The sequence below is a fragment of the Bombina bombina genome, chromosome 7 (genome assembly GCF_027579735.1).
Source record: "Bombina bombina isolate aBomBom1 chromosome 7, aBomBom1.pri, whole genome shotgun sequence".
Classification (NCBI taxonomy): domain Eukaryota; kingdom Metazoa; phylum Chordata; class Amphibia; order Anura; family Bombinatoridae; genus Bombina; species Bombina bombina.
In genome coordinates this window covers 477,574,785-477,595,698 of record NC_069505.1, presented here as the reverse complement: position 1 = coordinate 477,595,698, position 20,914 = coordinate 477,574,785, and the positions used below count along the sequence as shown (strand labels likewise).

The 20,914-nt window shown below is 42.1% G+C and overlaps 1 protein-coding gene across 1 annotated transcript in view; it reads left to right on the top strand.

The window, feature by feature from the left end:
- LOC128636449 (gastrula zinc finger protein XlCGF57.1-like) overlaps positions 1 to 20,914 on the top strand; it is a 168,195-nt gene that overhangs the window by 7,717 nt on the left and 139,564 nt on the right. Inside the window, exon 2 of the mRNA XM_053689462.1 lies at positions 13,876 to 13,992. Coding sequence (XP_053545437.1) covers positions 13,876 to 13,992 — 117 coding nt within the window. The remainder of the gene's footprint in view (positions 1 to 13,875; positions 13,993 to 20,914) is intronic.

Below are 20,914 nucleotides of genomic sequence, written 5' to 3'. Positions count from 1 at the left end.
GTATACGTCAGTATTCTCCTAAAACTTTGGGGCTTAGTTAGGAGTCTGAAAATTAGCGCAATGTTATTTAAAAATAAGCATAACTATACAGTTAAAAAAAACAATAAAAAAAACCTGTATGGGCTACATAAATGGATCATCTACAAAACATTTATGCAAAGAAAAATCTAGTGTATAATGTCCCTTTAACTGTTAAAATGAATGTAAACTTTCATGAATCAGTGCCCGGTTTTTAAAAATACTATTAAAAACAGGGGCACTTTCATTCATGAATGTTTAAATTGCAGCGGTTTTGTTAAAATACTTACCTTTTTCTTCTTCCAAGCCGGACCAGCGATCCTCCGCCCACAGCTCCTCTGTACTTACGTCAGCAATGACAAATCCGGCTTCCTCCAATCATGGCTTCCCCCCCCCCCCAGAGCAAATATTTCCTGAGGCCATGCCGTGATTGGAGGAAGCCTGTTTCGACATTGCTGTGTAATAACAGCATGAGTAGCGGGCGGGGGATCGCTCGTCCGGCTTGGAAGTAGAAGAAGCTAAGTTTTTTTTTTACAAAACCACTGCAATGTAAACATTCATGAATGAAAGTGCCCCTGTTTTTAATAGTATTTTTTTAAAACCGGGTACTGATTCATGAAGTTTACCTTCACTTTAACAGTTAAAGGGACATTGTACACTAGATTTTTCTTTGCATAAATGTTTTGTAGATGATCTATTCACTTTAAGGCTTGTGTGTGTGTGTTTTTGATACACACTCATGTCTCTGATAAAGTCTTCCTGTGAGAGGGTCTCCCTCAGCATCACTGTCAGACACCGGGCTGCGGTATTGAGATGCTCCTCAGTGATCTGTTCCTACACATTTACAGGGACAGTTCACATCTCCTGCACAACAAGTGACACCGCTAGAGCTTTCAGCCAAAACATTTTAGTTTAAAGGGACACTAAACACAAATTGTTTCTTTCATGATTCAGATAGAGCATGCAACTTTCTAATTTTCTCCTATTATCAATTTTTCTTCGTTCTCTTGCTACAGTTATTTAAAATCTAGGAATGTAAAGCTTAGGAGCTGGCCCATTTTTGGTTCAGCACCTGGATATCACTATATTTAACCACCAATCATCAAGCGCTCTCTGAAGAAGCGCATGTGACATGTGCAAAACATGTCAGTTAGTTTAAGCTGTCCTTCCTGAACTACTTTACAGAAGAATAAACTCTATTGCACTGGCCATCAATCCGGACTTGTTCTCTCTTTTTTCTTTTGTCTATTGCTACATTTAGCCACCAATCATCAAGCGCTACCCAGGTGCTGAACCAAAAATGGGCTGGATCCTAAGCTTTACATTCCTGCTTTTTAAATAAAGATAGCAAGAGAACAAAGGAGTACATTAGAAAGTTGATTAAAATTGCTGCTCAATCTGAATCATGAAAGAAAAAATGTAGGTTTAGTGTCCCTTTAATGGCAATCGGCTCTTGTGAGCTATAGTGAGGCTGGGTACTGTGTTCCTCTAACAGGATAAGTGTGCTTCTTTTTCACTACTGTACTGGAAATGTGGGTTACAGAAAAACGGATCCTAATTTCGGATGTTTTTTAAAATGTCACATTAATGAAGCTATCTTTGATTCCTCATTATAGATCTGATGTATGAGTTACTCTTAAAGGGATCTGAAACCCAAAACATTTCTTTTATGAATCAGACAGAGCATAATATTTTAAAAAGTTTCCATCTTTTTTCTGTTATCAAATTTGCTTCATTCCCATGTTATTCTGTGTTGAAGAAATACCTAGGTAGGCATCTGCAGCACTAGATGCCATAGTGCTGCCCTCTAGTGCTCTTACAAATGGATAACATCAGTGGCGTATTTGTTTTGTGCTGCCCTAGGCACTCAAAATTCTGCTGCTGCCCCCCCCCCCCAAAGGTTTTAGGCCTTTTTTCCACTTAATACTTTTTGGGGTCAGTGTGTATAATGTTTTTGTTTTGTTTGTTTCTTAATAACAATTAAATAGAAAATGGGCTAGCAAAACACTTGCATACAGGGGGGTTGAATTGCAGGCATCTCATACCATTTTCTCCCTGGGAGAAGGTGAGAGAGAAGAAGGGGAGGGGAGAAAAGCGAGGGAAAGGAAAGAAGGGAGGGAGGGAGGGAGAGAGAGAGAGAAGGGAAAAGTGGTGAGGGAAAGAAAGGAGTGAAAGAAGGGAGCAAGGGAGGGAGTTGAGAGAAAGAAGGGAGGGAGGGAAAGAAGGGAGTGAGTTGAGGAAGGGAGGGAGAAAGAAGGGAGAGAGGAAGGGAGGGAAAGAAGAGAGAGAAGAGGAAGGGAGGGAAAGAAGAACACACTTTGAAACAATCACTGCCCTTTACATGCAACAACATACAGTAATTACCATCATTCAAATAATGAAACTTTTTAAGTGTCCGTTTACTATTTACTCTGTGGGTTCATGAATACAGAGAAAGCTATTTCTGTGGGTTAATGAATGCAGAGAAAGCTATTAGTAGCTAACATACATTAGCGCTGAGAGTTTATGATTAGACATCACATGAATGCAGAGAAAGCTAGCTATTAGTAGCTAACATACATTAGCGCTGAGAGTTTATTATTAGACATCACATGAATGCAGAGAAAGCAAGCTATTAGCAGCTAACATACATTAGCGCTGAGAGTTTATGATTAGACATCACATGAATGCAGAGAAAGCTAGCTATTAGTAGCTAACATACATTAGCGCTGAGAGTTTATTATTAGACATCACATGAATGCAGAGAAAGCTAGCTATTAGCAGCTAACATACATTAGCGCTGAGAGTTTATGATTAGACATCACATGAATGCAGAGAAAGCTAGCTATTAGTAGCTAACATACATTAGCGCTGAGAGTTTATGATTAGACATCACATGAATGCAGAGAAAGCTAGCTATTAGTAGCTAACATACATTAGCGCTGAGAGTTTATGACTAGACATCACATGAATGCAGAGAAAGCTAGCTATTAGTAGCTAACATACATTACCGCTCACACTGAGGGGGGTAGTTATCAAGCCGTCAACCTCAAATACGCTGGAATTCCGCAGCGTATTTGTGGCGAGGCTGATTCGCCTTAGTTATCAAGCCCTAGATACCGGCAAAAGTAGAATTTTGTGACGTAAGCTTCGATCCGCCGGACTCAGTCCGACACAGATCGATTCTTACGTCACTCCAGATGTTCCGCACACAAGTGCGGCACAATCTGACTACTTTTGCTAGTTATCAAAAAACTAGCAGGTACGCTCGGCACTTTTCCGGCCCAGCGTACCTGGTTTTCAACCCGCCGCCCTGGAGGCGGCGGATCCCATAGGAATCAATAGGAGTCTGACCATAGCAAAAGTTCATGTTCGCTGCTGCCCGACATCCCATTGATTCCTATGGGAGCTGTCTGCACCTAACACCCTAACATGAACCCCGAGTCTAAACACCCCTAATCTGCCCCCCCTACGCCGCCGCAACTAAATAAAGTTATTACCCCCTAAACCGCCGCTCCTGGAGCCCACCTCAAGCTACATTATACATATTAACCCCTAATCTGTCCCCCCCCTACACCGCCGCACCTAAATAAAGTTATAACCCCCTAAACCGCCGCTCCCGGAGCCCACCGCCACTCTAATGAACTGATTAACCCCTAAACCGCCGCTCCCGGAGCCCACCGCAACTATAATATATGTATTAACCCCTAAACCGCCGCTCCCAGACCCCGCCGCCACCTACATGATACCTATTAACCCCTATCCTGCCCCCCCTATACCGTTGCCACCTATAATAAAGTTATTAACCCCTATCCTGCCGATCCCGGACCTCGCCGCAACTAAATAAATAGTTTAACCCCCTAAACCGCCGCTCCCGGGCCCCGCCGCAACCTATATTAAACTTATTAACCCCTAATCTGCCCCCCCTACACCGTCGCCACCTATAATACATTTATTAACCCCTATCCTGCCCCCCCTACACCGCTGCCACTGTAATAAAATTATTAACCCCTAAACCTAAGTCTAACCCTAACACCCCCCTAACTTAAATATTAATTAAATAAATCTAAATAATATTTCTCTTATTAAATAAATGAATCCTATTTAAAACTAAATACTTACTTTTAAAATAAACCCTAATATAGCTACAATATAAATAATAATTATATTGTAGCTATTTTAGGATTTATATTTATTTTACAGGTAACTTTGTATTTATTTTAGCTAGTTAGAATAGTTATTAAATAGTTATTAACTATTTAATAACTACCTAGCTAAAAGAAATACAAAATTACCTGTAAAATAAATCCTAACCTAAGTTACAATTAAACCTAACACTACACTATCATTAAATTAATTAAATAAATTACCTACAAATAACTACAATTAAATACAATTAAATAAACTAACTAAAGTACAAAAAATAAAAAAAGCTAAGTTACAAAAAATAAAGTTACAAACATTTAACAAATATTACAACAATTTTAAGCTACTTACACCTAATCTAAGCCCCCTAATAAAATAACAAAGCCCCCAAAATAAAAAAAATCCCTACCCTATTCTAAATTAAAAAGTTCAAAGCTCTTTTACCTTACCAGCCCTTAAAAGGGCCTTTTGCGGGGCATGCCCCAAAGAATTCTGCTCTTTTGCCTGTAAAAGAAAAATACAACCCCCCCCAACATTAAAACCAACCACCCACATACCCCTAATCTAACCCAAACCCCCCTTAAAAAAACCTAACACTACCCCCCTGAAGATCATCCTACCTTGAGTCGTCTTCAGCCAGCCGACCATCGATGGAACCGAAGAGGAGATCCGGAGCGGAAGAAGTCATCATCCAAGGGGCGCTGAAGAAGTCTTCCATCCGGGCGATGTCATCTTCCAAGCGGCGTCTTCAATCTTCATCCATCCGGAGCCGAGCCATCTTCAGACGAGCCGACGCGGAGCCATCCTCTTCTTCCCGACGACTACCGACGAATGAATATTCCTTTAAGGGATGTCATCCAAGATGGCGTCCCTTCAATTCCGATTGGCTGATAGGATTCTATCAGCCAATCGGAATTAAGGTAGGAAAAATCTGATTGGCTGATTGAATCAGCCAATCAGATTGAAGTTCAATCCGATTGGCTGATCCAATCAGCCAATCAGATTGAACTTGCATTCTATTGGTTGTTCCGATCAGCCAATAGAATGCGAGCTCAATCTGATTGGCTGATTGGATCAGCCAATCGGATTGAACTTCAATCTGATTGGCTGATTGAATCAGCCAATCAGATTTTTCCTACCTTAATTCCGATTGGCTGATAGAATCCTATCAGCCAATCGGAATTGAAGGGACGCCATCTTGGATGACGTCCCTTAAAGGAATATCCAGTCGTCGGGAAGAAGAGGATGGCTCCGCGTCGGCTCGTCTGAAGATGGCTCTGCTCCGCTCCGGATGGATGAAGATTGAAGACGCCGCTTGAAAGATGACATCGCCCGGATGGAAGATTTCTTCAGCGCCCCTTGGATGATGACTTCTTCCGCTCCGGATCTCCTCTTTGGTTCCATCGATGGTCGGCTGGCTGAAGACGACTCAAGGTAGGATGATCTTCAGGGGGGTAGTGTTAGGTTTTTTTAAGGGGGGTTTGGGTTAGATTAGGGGTATGTGGGTGGTGGGTTTTAATGTTGGGGGGGTTGTATATTTCTTTTACAGGCAAAAGAGCAGAATTCTTTGGGGCATGCCCCGCAAAAGGCCCTTTTAAGGGCTGGTAAGGTAAAAGAGCTTTGAACTTTTTAATTTAGAATAGGGTAGGGAATTTTTTTATTTTGGGGGGCTTTGTTTTTTTATTAGGGGGCTTAGATTAGGTGTAAGTAGCTTAAAATTGTTGTAATATTTTTTAAATGTTTGTAACTTATTTTTTTTATTTTTTGTAACTTAGCTTTTTTTATTTTTTGTACTTTAGTTAGTTTATTTAATTGTATTTAATTGTAGTTATTTGTAGGTAATTTTTTAAATTAATTTAATGATAGTGTAGTGTTAGGTTTAATTGTAACTTAGGTTAGGATTTATTTTACAGGTAATTTTGTATTTCTTTTAGCTAGGTAGTTATTAAATAGTTAATAACTATTTAATAACTATTCTAACTAGCTAAAATAAATACAAAGTTACCTGTAAAATAAATATAAATCCTAAAATAGCTACAATGTAATTATTAATTATATTGTAGCTATCTTAGGGTTTATTTTACAGGTAAGTATTTAGTTTTAAATAGAAATAATTTATTAAAGTATAGTGTAGTGTTAGGTGTAATTGTAACTTAGGTTAATTTCTCTTTATTTTACTAGGTAGCTATTAAATAGTTAATAACTATTTACTAGCTATTGTACCTAGTTAAAATAAATTGAAAGTTGCTTGTAAAATAAAAATAAATCCTAAGATAGCTACAATATAATTATTATTTATATTGTAGCTATATTCGGGTTTATTTTAAAGGTAAGTATTTAGTTTTAAATAGGATTAACTTAGTTAATAAGAGAAATATTATTTAGATTTATGTAATTAATATTTAAGTTAGGGGGGTGTTAGGGTTAGTGTTAGACTTAGGTTTAGGGGTTAATAATTTTATTACAGTGGCGGCGGCGTAGTGGGGGGCAGGATAGGGGTTAATAAATGTATTATAAGTGGCGGCGGTGTAGGGGGGGCAGATTAGGGGTTAATAAGTTTAATATAGGTTGCGGCGGGGTCCGGGAGCGGCGGTTTACGGGTTAAACTATTTAGTTGCGACGAGGTCCGGGATCAGCAGGATAGGGGTTAATAACTTTATTATAGAGGGCGGCGGTATAGGGGGGGCAGGGTAGGGGTTACTAGGTATAATGTAGGTGGCGGCGGGGTCCGGGAGCGGCAGTTTAGGGGTTAATAACTTTATTGAGTTACGGGGGGCTCCAGTATAGGGGGTAGAACAGTGTAGTTAGTGTGAGTGCTTAGTGACAGGCTAGCAATAAAGCTGTAAAAAAGCCGAAGAGCAGCGAGATCGGATGAGTGATAACTATCACAATCCGCTGCTCATCGCCCCGTACTTGGTGCGCGGCTTTTTGACAGATTTTTTGATAACTTAGGAGAAATTTTGCAGGTCTGCAGCGGCGATGGTAGGCGAGCTTAGGCGGGCGTATTGGACCGGCGAAGGCAGGTAAAGTAGACGGCTTGATAAGTACCCCTCCATGAGTTTATGATTAGACATCACATGAATGCAGTGAAAGCACATTAGCGCTGAGAGTTTATGATTAGACATCACATGAATGCAGAGAAAGCTAGCTATTAATAGCTAACATACATTAGCACTGAGAGTTTATGATTAGACATCACATGAATGCAGAGAAAGCTAGCAATTAGTAACTAACATACATTAGCGCTGAGAGTTTATAATTAGACATCACATGAATGTAGAGAAAGCTAGCTATTAGTAGCTAACATACATTAGCACTGAGAGTTTATTATTAGACATCACATGAATGTAGAGAAAGCTAGCTATTAGTAACTAACATAGATTAGCGCTGAGAGTTTATTATTAGACATCACATGAATGCAGAGAAAGCTATTATTAGCTAACATACATTAGCACTGAGAGTTTATTATTAGACATCACATGAATGCAGAGAAAGCTATTAGTAACTAACATAGATTAGCGCTGAGAGTTTATTATTAGACATCACATGAATGCAGAGAAAGCTATTAGTAACTAACATACATTAGCACTGAGAGTTTATTATTAGACATCACATGAATGCAGAGAAAGCTATTAGTAACTAACATACATTAGCACTGAGAGTTTATTATTAGACATCACATGAATGCAGAGAAAGCTATTAGTAACTAACATACATTAGCACTGAGAGTTTATGATTAGACATCACATGAATGCAGAGAAAGCTAGCTATTAGTAGATGTTACGGTACCAACAGGATACCAAGGGTTAACACCAGGGAACAATGTCCTGAATATGGGATCAGCAACTCACAACCCAGCCAGTTTTCAGGTTTAAAACAGAATGTACTTTATTAAGTGCTATATGCCCAGTATTTATGCAGGTCTGACCCCAGGTGGGGGGTTGAAAGAATATTGTCCATTTGATAGAGAGCAAACGCCCTTTTACATGCCACAATAGAATTACATTACTTAAGCAGATAATAATGCAGTCCATCTTATCACTAGCAGTCTGACTCTGGAGATGATTAGACAATGGGAATGTTTATCACTAAACTTAATTAGAGCACACAATAGCTGAGGCCAGCAACCTTGTATTTAGAAAATAGCTTCTGAAAGCTGAACAAGGTTAACTGTTACAGTTCTGACCGAAGGGTCTGTCACATATACATAGCACACAATACAGCCTATAGACAACCTTTCTTACATTATAGTCCAGAAGTGGCTAGGTTTGCCACAATGCTTCCCCAGAACCAAGCCGGCATACACAGTCTGATCCCAACGGATCGGCTTGGGGATGTCCGGGGAAGTACTCACAGATCACTTTTCAAGTTCAGTTTGTCTGGATAACCCGTCGGCGTTACCGTTTTGTTTCCCTGGGCGGTAATGGATTGTAAAGTCGAAGGGCTGCAGCGCCAAACTCCAGCGCAGCAACCTGGCATTGTCCCCGGCCACACGGTTCAGCCACACCAACGGGTTGTGATCTGTGAGTAAGGAAAAAGGTTGTCCATACAGGTACGGCTGCAACTTTTTGAGGGCCCACACCACGGCCAGGCATTCTTTTTCGATGGCGGCGTAGCTTACTTCACGGGCAACAACTTTCGGCTCAAGTAAGCTACGGGGTGTTCTCCGCCATCTGCTCCAACTTGGCTCAGCACTGCTCCCCCTGTGGAACACTCCGGCAGACCCGGCTTGACCCTTTGGTGGGTCAACCTGGGGATGACCGGACTAGGAGGTGGTAGGCATGTCAGTTTGCCAGGACAATCCATCTGTATTCCCGTTATGAGAGAGAATTCCTGCCCGTATAAATAAGGGTTCAACTTCTTCAGTGCCCAGACCAGGGCTAAATAGTCCTTCAAAATCTCATCAGCTTCTTTACGAGTTTTTTTGTACCTGCTCTTTATAGGTATCCACAATCCCTTCATACTCACATAGGGTGCCCTTGAGTTGCTGCACCTCACTATGAGCCAGCGTCAGCTTTTCCTCCAGTGTCACTAAGTTTGTCTTTAATGTTTCATGTTCCACTCTCAAGCTGGTGTTTTCTGCAGTCTGTCGGTGCAGTTTGTCTAGCAGAGATTCCCGTTCTAAACGTGCTTTTTCCTCTGCACTCCTCTTCTCTCCCGCTAGCACTGTTACATGATTATTTAACGTGACCATTTCATCCTCTACGTGACTCTTCTCCTTCATCAGCGCATTGTAACGGGACTTCCACGTATCAATAGCGGATAGAGATTTACTGAGCTCAGCGTCCTGGGGCTTAGCAGCAGGTGGGTCAGTGTCTGCTGCACGGATCTGGGCACGGGTAGTCACAGGGTTAACATCAGCGGGACCCATGGGAGCATAGGCAAAAACAAGGGGGGCCAAGTTATTTCCAAGGAGAACATCAGCAGGTAAGTCCTTCTTGACCCCCACATTCACAGGTCTAGCGCCCACTCCCCAATCCAAATGTACCCTGGCAACAGGTAGGCGGAACACAGTGCCCCTGCTATCCTCACAGCCACAGTGTCTCCAGTGTGCTGTTTCTCAGACACCAAGCTCTCTTGAAGCAAGGTCATGGTAGCACCAGTATCCCGTAGACCACTGACCTCCTTCCCATTCACTTTAACCAGTTGCCGGTTATTCCGGTGGGCAGCTTGCACGGGGTCTGCTTCATGTAGGCTGCCCCAGCATTCTGGCACCTCTACGTAGCGGGCCGCAGGTTGAGGATTACGTGGGATTCCGCCGGCGGGTCTTCTCCAGGACTGTGCTTGGTTCGCTGCGTTTAGGGGACACTCTGGTCTTTTGTGCCCTAGTTGCTTACATCCAAAGCACCGAATAGGTTGTGAGTAGCCCCGCGAATTGAACCGGGCTCTCTGAGGGTAGTTCGTGGCCTGGACCGACATCACCTCATGCAGAATTCTCAGGGGTTCCTTGGCTTGGGTGCTCAACACCTCATGAGCGGCTGGCTCCATTTGGTAATGGTGAGCAGCCGCCCTTGGGGCCAGGTTCTGTCTGACCTGGTTCCATGCTTGTCTGCTCCGATTTTGGGTGCACTCACGTGCCATATGTCCCCACTGCTTGCAGGTGTGGCATTGTATATTCGCCCGTCCGTTGTATCGTGAGGGGGGTGGTGGATTCCCTGGGGCTGGGCGAAAAGGTGTCGCTGTGGGGTTGTTAGGCTGTAGAGGACTGGGTTGTCCCGTGGGTCGAGCGTACGTCTTAGGCAGTAGTCCATGGTGCCTCCTGGCATCAAAATGCTGGTCTGCTAATCTGGCTGCTTCGGTTAAGGTGAGGGGTTTTCGATCTCTCACCCATTCTTGGGCTTCTGGGGACAAGCCGTTAAAGAATTGCTCCAACAGCATCAGTTGTCACAATTCTTCCATGGTGGTAGCTTGGCTGGCCTGTATCCACCCCTGAGATGCTTGATCCAGCTTGTGGGCCCACTCTGCATGGGAATCTCTTTCTGGCTTGCGCAGACCTCTAAACTTGCGCCGGTATGCCTCTGGGGTAATGGCATATCTTTCCAAGATCGCTCTCTTCACTTTAGCGTAATCCTTGCTGTCCTCCCTGGGTACAAGGCGATACGCTTCCGCTGCCCTACCGGCTAGCTTGCCTGCTAGCACCGGCACCCATACGGACTGCTCCAAATCATGTAACTCGCACAGTCTCTCATAATCCTGTAAATACCCATCAATCTCATCCTTCTCCTCACAAAACATTTTAAAGGCATGGTATGGGATTTTGGGTCTTACTGGGTTGCTGAGTGCTACCGAAATGGATTCTGCTCGGGAGGATGCATTCCGCGGACTGTGTGCCATCACGTACTCCTGCACATCTGCCATTACCACGGATAGCATGTCCCGTGGTACAGGTTGGGGTAAAAATTCCAGCCTGGTCCTCATTTCCCTCTGGTATAGGGTCTCCTCCATGGCTGCTGGAGGCGTAGCACTGCGAGCTCTGTCTCCCTCCATCAGCTCCGCAATTAATATAGCCTTGGGTTTGCTGCTGGCTATCTTTCCCCTGGCTTGTGTAGTTGCTCTTCTGGGCGATAAGGTTTATCCCGTCGCTTGCCACCAATTGTTACGGTACCAACAGAATACCAAGGGTTAACACCAGGGAACAATGTCCTGAATATGGGATCAGCAACTCACAACCCAGCCAGTTTTCAGGTTTAAAACAGAATGTACTTTATTAAGGGCCATATGCCCAGTATTTATGCAGGTCTGACCCCAGGTGGGGGGTTGAAAGAATATTGTCCATTTGATAGAGAGCAAACACCCTTTTACATGCCACAATAGAATTACATTACTTAAGCAGATAATAATGCAGTCCATCTTATCACTAGCAGTCTGACTCTGGAGATGATTAGACAATGGGAATGTTTATCACTAAACTTAATTAGAGCACACAATAGCTGAGGCCAGCAACATTGTATTTAGAAAATAGCTTCTGAAAGCTGAACAAGGTTAACTGTTACAGTTCTGACCGAAGGGTCTGTCACATATACATAGCACACAATACAGCCTATAGACAACCTTTCTTACATTATAGTCCAGAAGTGGCTAGGTTTGCCACAGTAGATAATATACATTAGCACTGAGAGTTTATGACGAGACATCACATGAATGCAGAGAAAGCTAGCTATTAGTAACTAACATACATTAGCACTGAGAGTTGATGATTAGACATCACATGAATGCAGATAAAGCTATTAGTAACTAACATACATTAGCGCTGAGAGTTTATGATTAGACATCACATGAATGCAAAGAAAGCGAGCTATTAGTAGCTAACATACATTAGCGCTGAGAGTTTATGATTAGACATCACATGAATGCAGAGAAATCTATTAGTAGCTAACATACATTAGCGCTGAGAGTTTATGATTAGACATCACATGAATGCAGAGAAAGCTAGCTATTAGTAACTAACATAATTTAGCACTGAGAGTTGATGATTAGACATCACAAGCTGATCTAAGCAGTCCACAGACGCATCCAGTCTGTTAGTTACTAAGACCTGCAATAAGCACTGCGCTCGCAGACCCACCACAGCTGACAAGGGGAGGCAGCATATCGGCACAAGGTCTTCTCCTCCAGCCTCACCTTGTAAGCATATCCCCGGTTAAGTTTCTCAAGAAGAACCCTGAACCCCTTTAGCATGTAAGCCGAAGAGTCCAGCTGTTTGTAGATCACCTTCTTAATAGCTGACTACAACAGTGTAACTCTTGGCAGGGCCCTCTACCCATTTGATCCCTATAATTGTTTTGTTGTACTCCGCCTTTATTTATAGCGCTGCAGAATCTGTTGGCGCTCTACAAATAAACGATAATAATAAGAAGAAAATAAGAATGCTTCCACTGCAAAAATGCTGGCGGCTCTAAATGAAGCAACGGTTTAAAGGAGCACTGCCTGTGAAGAGCAACCTTAATCAGCGCATGTGCCTCGTCTTTTCTATAAAAGCCTGCACTTTATCGCTCACTGTACTGTATGCTGGCTTTTAGAGATAGGATAGGACAGATGTGCTGCCCGTCCCAAATCTGCTGCTTAGGCACCGGCCTTGTTGGCCTAGGCCAGTGACGGCGAACCTTGGCACTCCAGATGTTCCAGAACTACATTTCCTATGATGCTCGACTGCACTGCCTAAGCACTATGGGGAATGTAGTTCTGAAACATCTGGAGTGCCAAGGTTCACCATCACTGGCCTAGGCCATAATACGCCACTGGATAACATTCTTGCAAAACTGCTGCCATATTGTGCTCCAGAAAATGGGTTGTCTCCTAAGCATACATCCCTGCTTTTAAACAAAAGATACCAAGAGAACAAAGAAAATTTGATAATAAAAGTACATTCGGAAGCTGTTTAAAATGGCATGCTCTAGTTGAATCATGAAAGAAAAAATTGAGGTTTTCATATTCCTTTAAAACATTAGCTAATTTATTGCAAATACAAATTATGTGTGAGTGAAATACTGTACATACAATATATACATCTCTGTGATTGCTTTAATGGGACATTTAACCCCAATTTTTTCTTTCGTGATTCAGATAGAGCATGCAATTTTAAGCAACTTTCTCATTTACTCCTGTTATCAATTTTTATTCGTTCTCTTGCTATCTTTATTTGAAAAAGAAGGCATCTAAGCTTTTTTGGGAGTTCAGAACTCTGGACAGCACTTTTTTATTGGTGGATGAATTTATCCACCAATCAGCAAGGACAACCCAGGTTGTTCACTAAAAATGGGCTGGCATCTAAACTTACATTCTTGCATTTCAAATAAAGATACCAAGAGAATGAAGAAAATGTGATAATAGGAGTAAATTAGAAAGTTGCTTAAAATGTCATGCTCTATCTGAATCACTTTGGGTTCAGTGTCCCTTTAATATCAATGCTGGAGCTAATAATAAAAAATTATATTAATTAGTATTATATTTATTTTATTCTATAATCGCGATAACAAATGACTACTATATATTTGGCTGCTATAATATAAACTTGTCAGACCCTTATATATAACGTGAAAATGTAATTATGTTTTGCTAATGACAGACCAGCAGAGGATAATGCAGCTATAACAGAAATCGGCTAAGATGTTTAGATAAATGCATAAATGTGTTTTGTAAGATACTTTATGATCTGTAACTTGTTGCTATTTTTGTGATTTAATAACATGAGGTAGATTAGTTCGTTTTTTAACAACTGTTCTTACTATACAGGCTGTATAGACGTGACAGCTTCAGATGTCTCAGCGGTTGACCACGGAGGAGAACTGTATCTGTGTGATAATGTGAAGACTACTGCGGAGGATGAAGTTCCTATATATACGGCTACAGGTGATTAGAGATTTGTGATGGCGTCATTTTGTCCCTTGTAAATAGTTATATTTTCTCAGATGGATACACGGCAGGTTAGTGTATAGCATATAGCATTGTGCTGATACACTGTATAATTATAGCACTGCAGCTGCAGTAGTACTGGGTGTGAGTCACATAGACAAGCTGTGTGTGCTGATACACTGTATAATTATAGCACTACAGCTGCAGTAGTACTGGGTGTGAGTCACATAGACAAGCTGTGTGTGCTGATACACTGTATAATTATAGCACTACAGCTGCAGTAGTACTGGGTGTGAGTCACATAGACAAGCTGTGTGTGCTGATACACTGTATAATTATAGCACTACAGCTGCAGTAGTACTGGGTGTGAGTCACATAGACAAGCTGTGTGTGCTGATACACTGTATAATTATAGCACTACAGCTGCAGTATTACTGGGTGTGTGTTACATAGACAAGCTGTGTGTGCTGATACACAGGTATAATTATAGCACTACAGCTGCAGTATTACTGGGTGTGTGTCACATAGACAAGCTGTGTGTGCTGATACACTGTATAATTATAGCACTACAGCTGCAGTAGTACTGGGTGTGTGTCACATAGACAAGCTGTGTGTGCTGATACACTGTATAATTATAGCACTACAGCTGCAGTAGTACTGGGTGTGAGTCACATAGACAAGCTGTGTGTGCTGATACACTGTATAATTATAGCACTATAGCTGCAGTAGTACTGGGTCTGTGTCACATAGACAAGCTGTGTGTGCTGATACACTGTATCATTATAGCACTACAGCTGCAGTAGTACTGGGTGTGTGTCACATAGACAAGCTGTATGTGCTGATACACTGTATAATTATAGCACTATAGCTGCATTAGTACTGGGTCTGATCTCACATAGACAAGCTGTGTGTGCTGATACACTGTATAATTATAGCACTACAGCTGCAGTAGTACTGGGTCTGTGTCACATAGACAAGCTGTGTGTGCTGATACACTGTATAATTATAGTACTACAGCTGCAGTAGTACTGGGTCTGTGTTACATATACAAGCTGTGTGTGCTGATACACAGGTATAATTATAGCACTACAGCTGCAGTAGTACTGGGTGTGAGTCACATAGACAAGCTGTGTGTGCTGATACACTGTATAATTATAGCACTGCAGCTGCAGTAGTACTGTGTGTGTGTTACATAGACAAGTTGTGTGTGCTGATACACTGTATAATTATAGCACTACAGCTGCAGTAGTACTGGGTGTGAGTCACATAGATAAGCTGTGTGTGCTGATACACTGTATAATTATAGCACTACAGCTGCAGTAGTACTGGGTGTGTGTCACATAGACAAGCTGTGTGTGCTGATACACTATAATTATAGCACTACAGCTGCAGTAGTACTGGGTCTGTGTCACATAGACAAGCTGTGTGTGCTGATACACTGTATAATTATAGCACTACAGCTGCAGTAGTACTGGGTCTGTGTCACATAGACAAGCTGTGTGTGCTAATACGCTGTATAATTATAGCACTACAGCTGCAGTAGTACTGGGTGTGTGTTACATAGACAAGCTGTGTGTGCTAATACACTGTATAATTATAGCACTACAGCTGCAGTAGTACTGGGTGTGAGTCACATAGACAAGCTGTGTGTGCTGATACACTATAATTATAGCACTACAGCTGCAGTAGTACTGGGTGTGTGTCACATAGACAAGCTGTGTGTGCTGATACACTGTATAATTATAGCACTACAGCTGCAGTAGTACTGGGTGTGTGTTACATAGACAAGATGTGTGTGCTGATACACTATAATTATAGCACTACAGCTGCAGTAGTACTGGGTGTGTGTCACATAGACAAGCTGTGTGTGCTGATACACTGTATAATTATAGCACTACAGCTGCAGTAGTACTGGGTGTGTGTTACATAGACAAGCTGTGTGTGCTGATACACTATAATTATAGCACTACAGCTGCAGTAGTACTGGGTGTGTGTCACATAGACAAGCTGTGTGTGCTGATACACTGTATAATTATAGCACTACAGCTGCAGTAGTACTGGGTGTGTGTTACATAGACAAGATGTGTGTGCGGATACACAGTTATAATTATACCACTACAGCTGCAGTAGTACTGGGTGTGTGTCACATATACAAGCTGTGTGTGCTGATACACTGTATAATTATAGCACTACAGCTGCAGTAGTACTGGGTGTGAGTCACATAGACAAGCTGTGTGTGCTGATACACTGTATAATTATAGCACTACAGCTGCAGTAGTACTGGGTGTGAGTCACATAGACAAGCTGTGTGTGCTGATACACTGTATAATTATAGCACTACAGCTGTAGTAGTACTGGGTCTGTGTCACATAGACAAGCTGTGTGTGCTGATACACTGTATAATTATAGCACTACAGCTGTAGTAGTACTGGGTCTGTGTCACATAGACAAGCTGTGTGTGCTGATACACAGGTATAATTATAGCACTACAGCTGCAGTAGTACTGGGTCTGTGTCACATAGTCAAGCTGTGTGTGCTGATACACTGTATAATTATAGCACTACAGCTGCAGTAGTACTGGGTCTGTGTCACATAAACAAGCTGTGTGTGCTGATACACTGTATAATTATAGCACTACAGCTGCAGTAGTACTGGGTGTGTGTCACATAGACAAGCTGTGTGTGCTGATACACTGTATAATTATAGCACTACAGCTGCAGTAGTACTGGGTCTGTGTCACATAGACAAGCTGTGTGTGCTGATACACTGTATCATTATAGCACTACAGCTGCAGTAGTACTGCGTCTGTGTCACATAGACAAGCTGTGTGTGCTAATACACTGTATAATTATAGCACTACAGCTGCAGTAGTACTGGGTCTGTGTCACATAGACAAGCTGTGTGTGCTGATACACAGTATAATTATAGCACTACAGCTGCAGTAGTACTGGGTCTGTGTCACATAGACAAGCTGTGTGTGCTGCTAAACTGTATAATAATAGCACTACAGCTGCAGTAGTACTGGGTCTGTGTCACTTAGACAAGCTGTGTGTGCTGATACACTGTATAATTATAGCACTACAGCTGCAGTAGTACTGGGTCTGTGTCACATAGACAAGCTGTGTGTGCTGATACACTGTATCATTATAGCACTACAGCTGCAGTAGTACTGCGTCTGTGTCACATAGACAAGCTGTGTGTGCTAATACACTGTATAATTATAGCACTACAGCTGCAGTAGTACTGGGTCTGAGTCACATAGACAAGCTGTGTGTGCTGATACACAGTATAATTATAGCACTACAGCTGCAGTAGTAATGGGTCTGTGTCACATAGACAAGCTGTGTGTGCTGATAAACTGTATAATAATAGCACTACAGCTGCAGTAGTACTGGGTCTGTGTCACTTAGACAAGCTGTGTGTGCTGATACACTGTATCATTATAGCACTACAGCTGCAGTAGTACTGGGTCTGTGTCACATAGACAAGCTGTGTGTGCTAATACGCTGTATAATTATAGCACTACAGCTGCAGTAGTACTGGGTGTGTGTTACATAGACAAGCTGTGTGTGCTAATACACTGTATAATTATAGCACTACAGCTGCAGTAGTACTGGGTGTGAGTCACATAGACAAGCTGTGTGTGCTGATACACTATAATTATAGCACTACAGCTGCAGTAGTACTGGGTGTGTGTCACATAGACAAGCTGTGTGTGCTGATACACTGTATAATTATAGCACTACAGCTGCAGTAGTACTGGGTGTGTGTTACATAGACAAGATGTGTGTGCTGATACACTATAATTATAGCACTACAGCTGCAGTAGTACTGGGTGTGAGTCACATAGACAAGCTGTGTGTGCTGATACACTGTATAATTATAGCACTACAGCTGCAGTAGTACTGGGTGTGAGTCACATAGACAAGCTGTGTGTGCTGATACACTGTATAATTATAGCACTACAGCTGCAGTAGTACTGGGTGTGAGTCACATAGACAAGCTGTGTGTGCTGATACACTGTATAATTATAGCACTACAGCTGCAGTAGTACTGGGTGTGTGTCACATAGACAAGCTGTGTGTGCTGATACACTGTATAATTATAGCACTACAGCTGCAGTAGTACTGGGTGTGAGTCACATAGACAAGCTGTGTGTGCTGATACACTGTATAATTATAGCACTATAGCTGCAGTAGTACTGGGTCTGTGTCACATAGACAAGCTGTGTGTGCTGATACACTGTATCATTATAGAACTACAGCTGCAGTAGTATTGGGTGTGTGTCACATAGACAAGCTGTATGTGCTGATACACTGTATAATTATAGCACTATAGCTGCATTAGTACTGGGTCTGATCTCACATAGACAAGCTGTGTGTGCTGATACACTGTATAATTATAGCACTACAGCTGCAGTAGTACTGGGTCTGTGTCACATAGACAAGCTGTGTGTGCTGATACACTGTATAATTATAGTACTACAGCTGCAGTAGTACTGGGTCTGTGTTACATATACAAGCTGTGTGTGCTGATACACAGGTATAATTATAGCACTACAGCTGCAGTAGTACTGGGTCTGAGTCACATAGACAAGCTGTGTGTGCTGATACACAGGTATAATTATAGCACTACAGCTGCAGTAGTACTGGGTGTGAGTCACATAGACAAGCTGTGTGTGCTGATACACTGTATAATTATAGCACTGCAGCTGCAGTAGTACTGTGTGTGTGTTACATAGACAAGTTGTGTGTGCTGATACACTGTATAATTATAGCACTACAGCTGCAGTAGTACTGGGTGTGTGTCACATAGACAAGCTGTGTGTGCTGATACACTGTATAATTATAGCACTACAGCTGCAGTAGTACTGGGTCTGTGTCACATAGACAAGCTGTGTGTGCTAATACGCTGTATAATTATAGCACTACAGCTGCAGTAGTACTGGGTGTGTGTTACATAGACAAGCTGTGTGTGCTAATACACTGTATAATTATAGCACTACAGCTGCAGTAGTACTGGGTGTGAGTCACATAGACAAGCTTTGTGTGCTGATACACTATAATTATAGCACTACAGCTGCAGTAGTACTGGGTGTGTGTCACATAGACAAGCTGTGTGTGCTGATACACTGTATAATTATAGCACTACAGCTGCAGTAGTACTGGGTGTGTGTTACATAGACAAGCTGTGTATGCTGATACACTATAATTATAGCACTACAGCTGCAGTAGTACTGGGTGTGTGTCACATAGACAAGCTGTGTGTGCTGATACACTGTATAATTATAGCACTACAGCTGCAGTAGTACTGGGTGTGTGTTACATAGACAAGATGTGTGTGCGGATACACAGTTATAATTATACCACTACAGCTGCAGTAGTACTGGGTGTGTGTCACATGTACAAGCTGTGTGTGCTGATACACTGTATAATTATAGCACTACAGCTGCAGTAGTACTGGGTGTGAGTCACATAGACAAGCTGTGTGTGCTGATACACTGTATAATTATAGCACTACAGCTGCAGTAGTACTGGGTCTGTGTCACATAGACAAGCTGTGTGTGCTAATACGCTGTATAATTATAGCACTACAGCTGCAGTAGTACTGGGTGTGTGTTACATAGACAAGCTGTGTGTGCTAATACACTGTATAATTATAGCACTACAGCTGCAGTAGTACTGGGTGTGAGTCACATAGACAAGCTTTGTGTGCTGATACACTATAATTATAGCACTACAGCTGCAGTAGTACTGGGTGTGTGTCACATAGACAAGCTGTGTGTGCTGATACACTGTATAATTATAGCACTACAGCTGCAGTAGTACTGGGTGTGTGTTACATAGACAAGATGTGTGTGCTGATACACTATAATTATAGCACTACAGCTGCAGTAGTACTGGGTGTGTGTCACATAGACAAGCTGTGTGTGCTGATACACTGTATAATTATAGCACTACAGCTGCAGTAGTACTGGGTGTGTGTTACATAGACAAGCTGTGTGTGCTGATACACTATAATTATAGCACTACAGCTGCAGTAGTACTGGGTGTGTGTCACATAGACAAGCTGTGTGTGCTGATACACTGTATAATTATAGCACTACAGCTGCAGTAGTACTGGGTGTGTGTTACATAGACAAGATGTGTGTGCGGATACACTGTATAATTATAGCACTGCAGCTGCAGTAGTACTGTGTGTGTGTTACATAGACAAGTTGTGTGTGCTGATACACTGTATAATTATAGCAATACAGCTGCAGTAGTACTGGGGGTGTGTTACATAGACAAGATGTGTGTGCGGATACACAGTTATAATTATACCACTACAGCTGCAGTAGTACTGGGTGTGTGTCACATGTACAAGCTGTGTGTGCTGATACACTGTATAATTATAGCACTACAGCTGCAGTAGTACTGGGTGTGAGTCACATAGACAAGCTGTGTGTGCTGATACACTGTATAATTATAGCACTACAGCTGCAGTAGTACTGGGTGTGAGTCACATAGACAAGCTGTGTGTGCTGATACACTGTATAATTATAGCACTACAGCTGTAGTAGTACTGGGTCTGTGTCACATAGACAAGCTGTGTGTCACTGTATAATTATAGCACTACAGCTGTAGTAGTACTGGGTCTGTGTCACATAGACAAGCTGTGAGTGCTGATACACAGGTATAATTATAGCACTACAGCTGCAGTAGTACTGGGTCTGTGTCACATAGTCAAGCTGTGTGTGCTGATACACTGTATAATTATAGCACTACAGCTGCAGTAGTACTGGGTCTGTGTCACATAGACAAGCTGTGTGTGCTGATACACTGTATAATTATAGCACTACAGCTGCAGTAGTACTGGGTGTGTGTTACATAGACAAGATGTGTGTGCTGATACACTATAATTATAGCACTACAGCTGC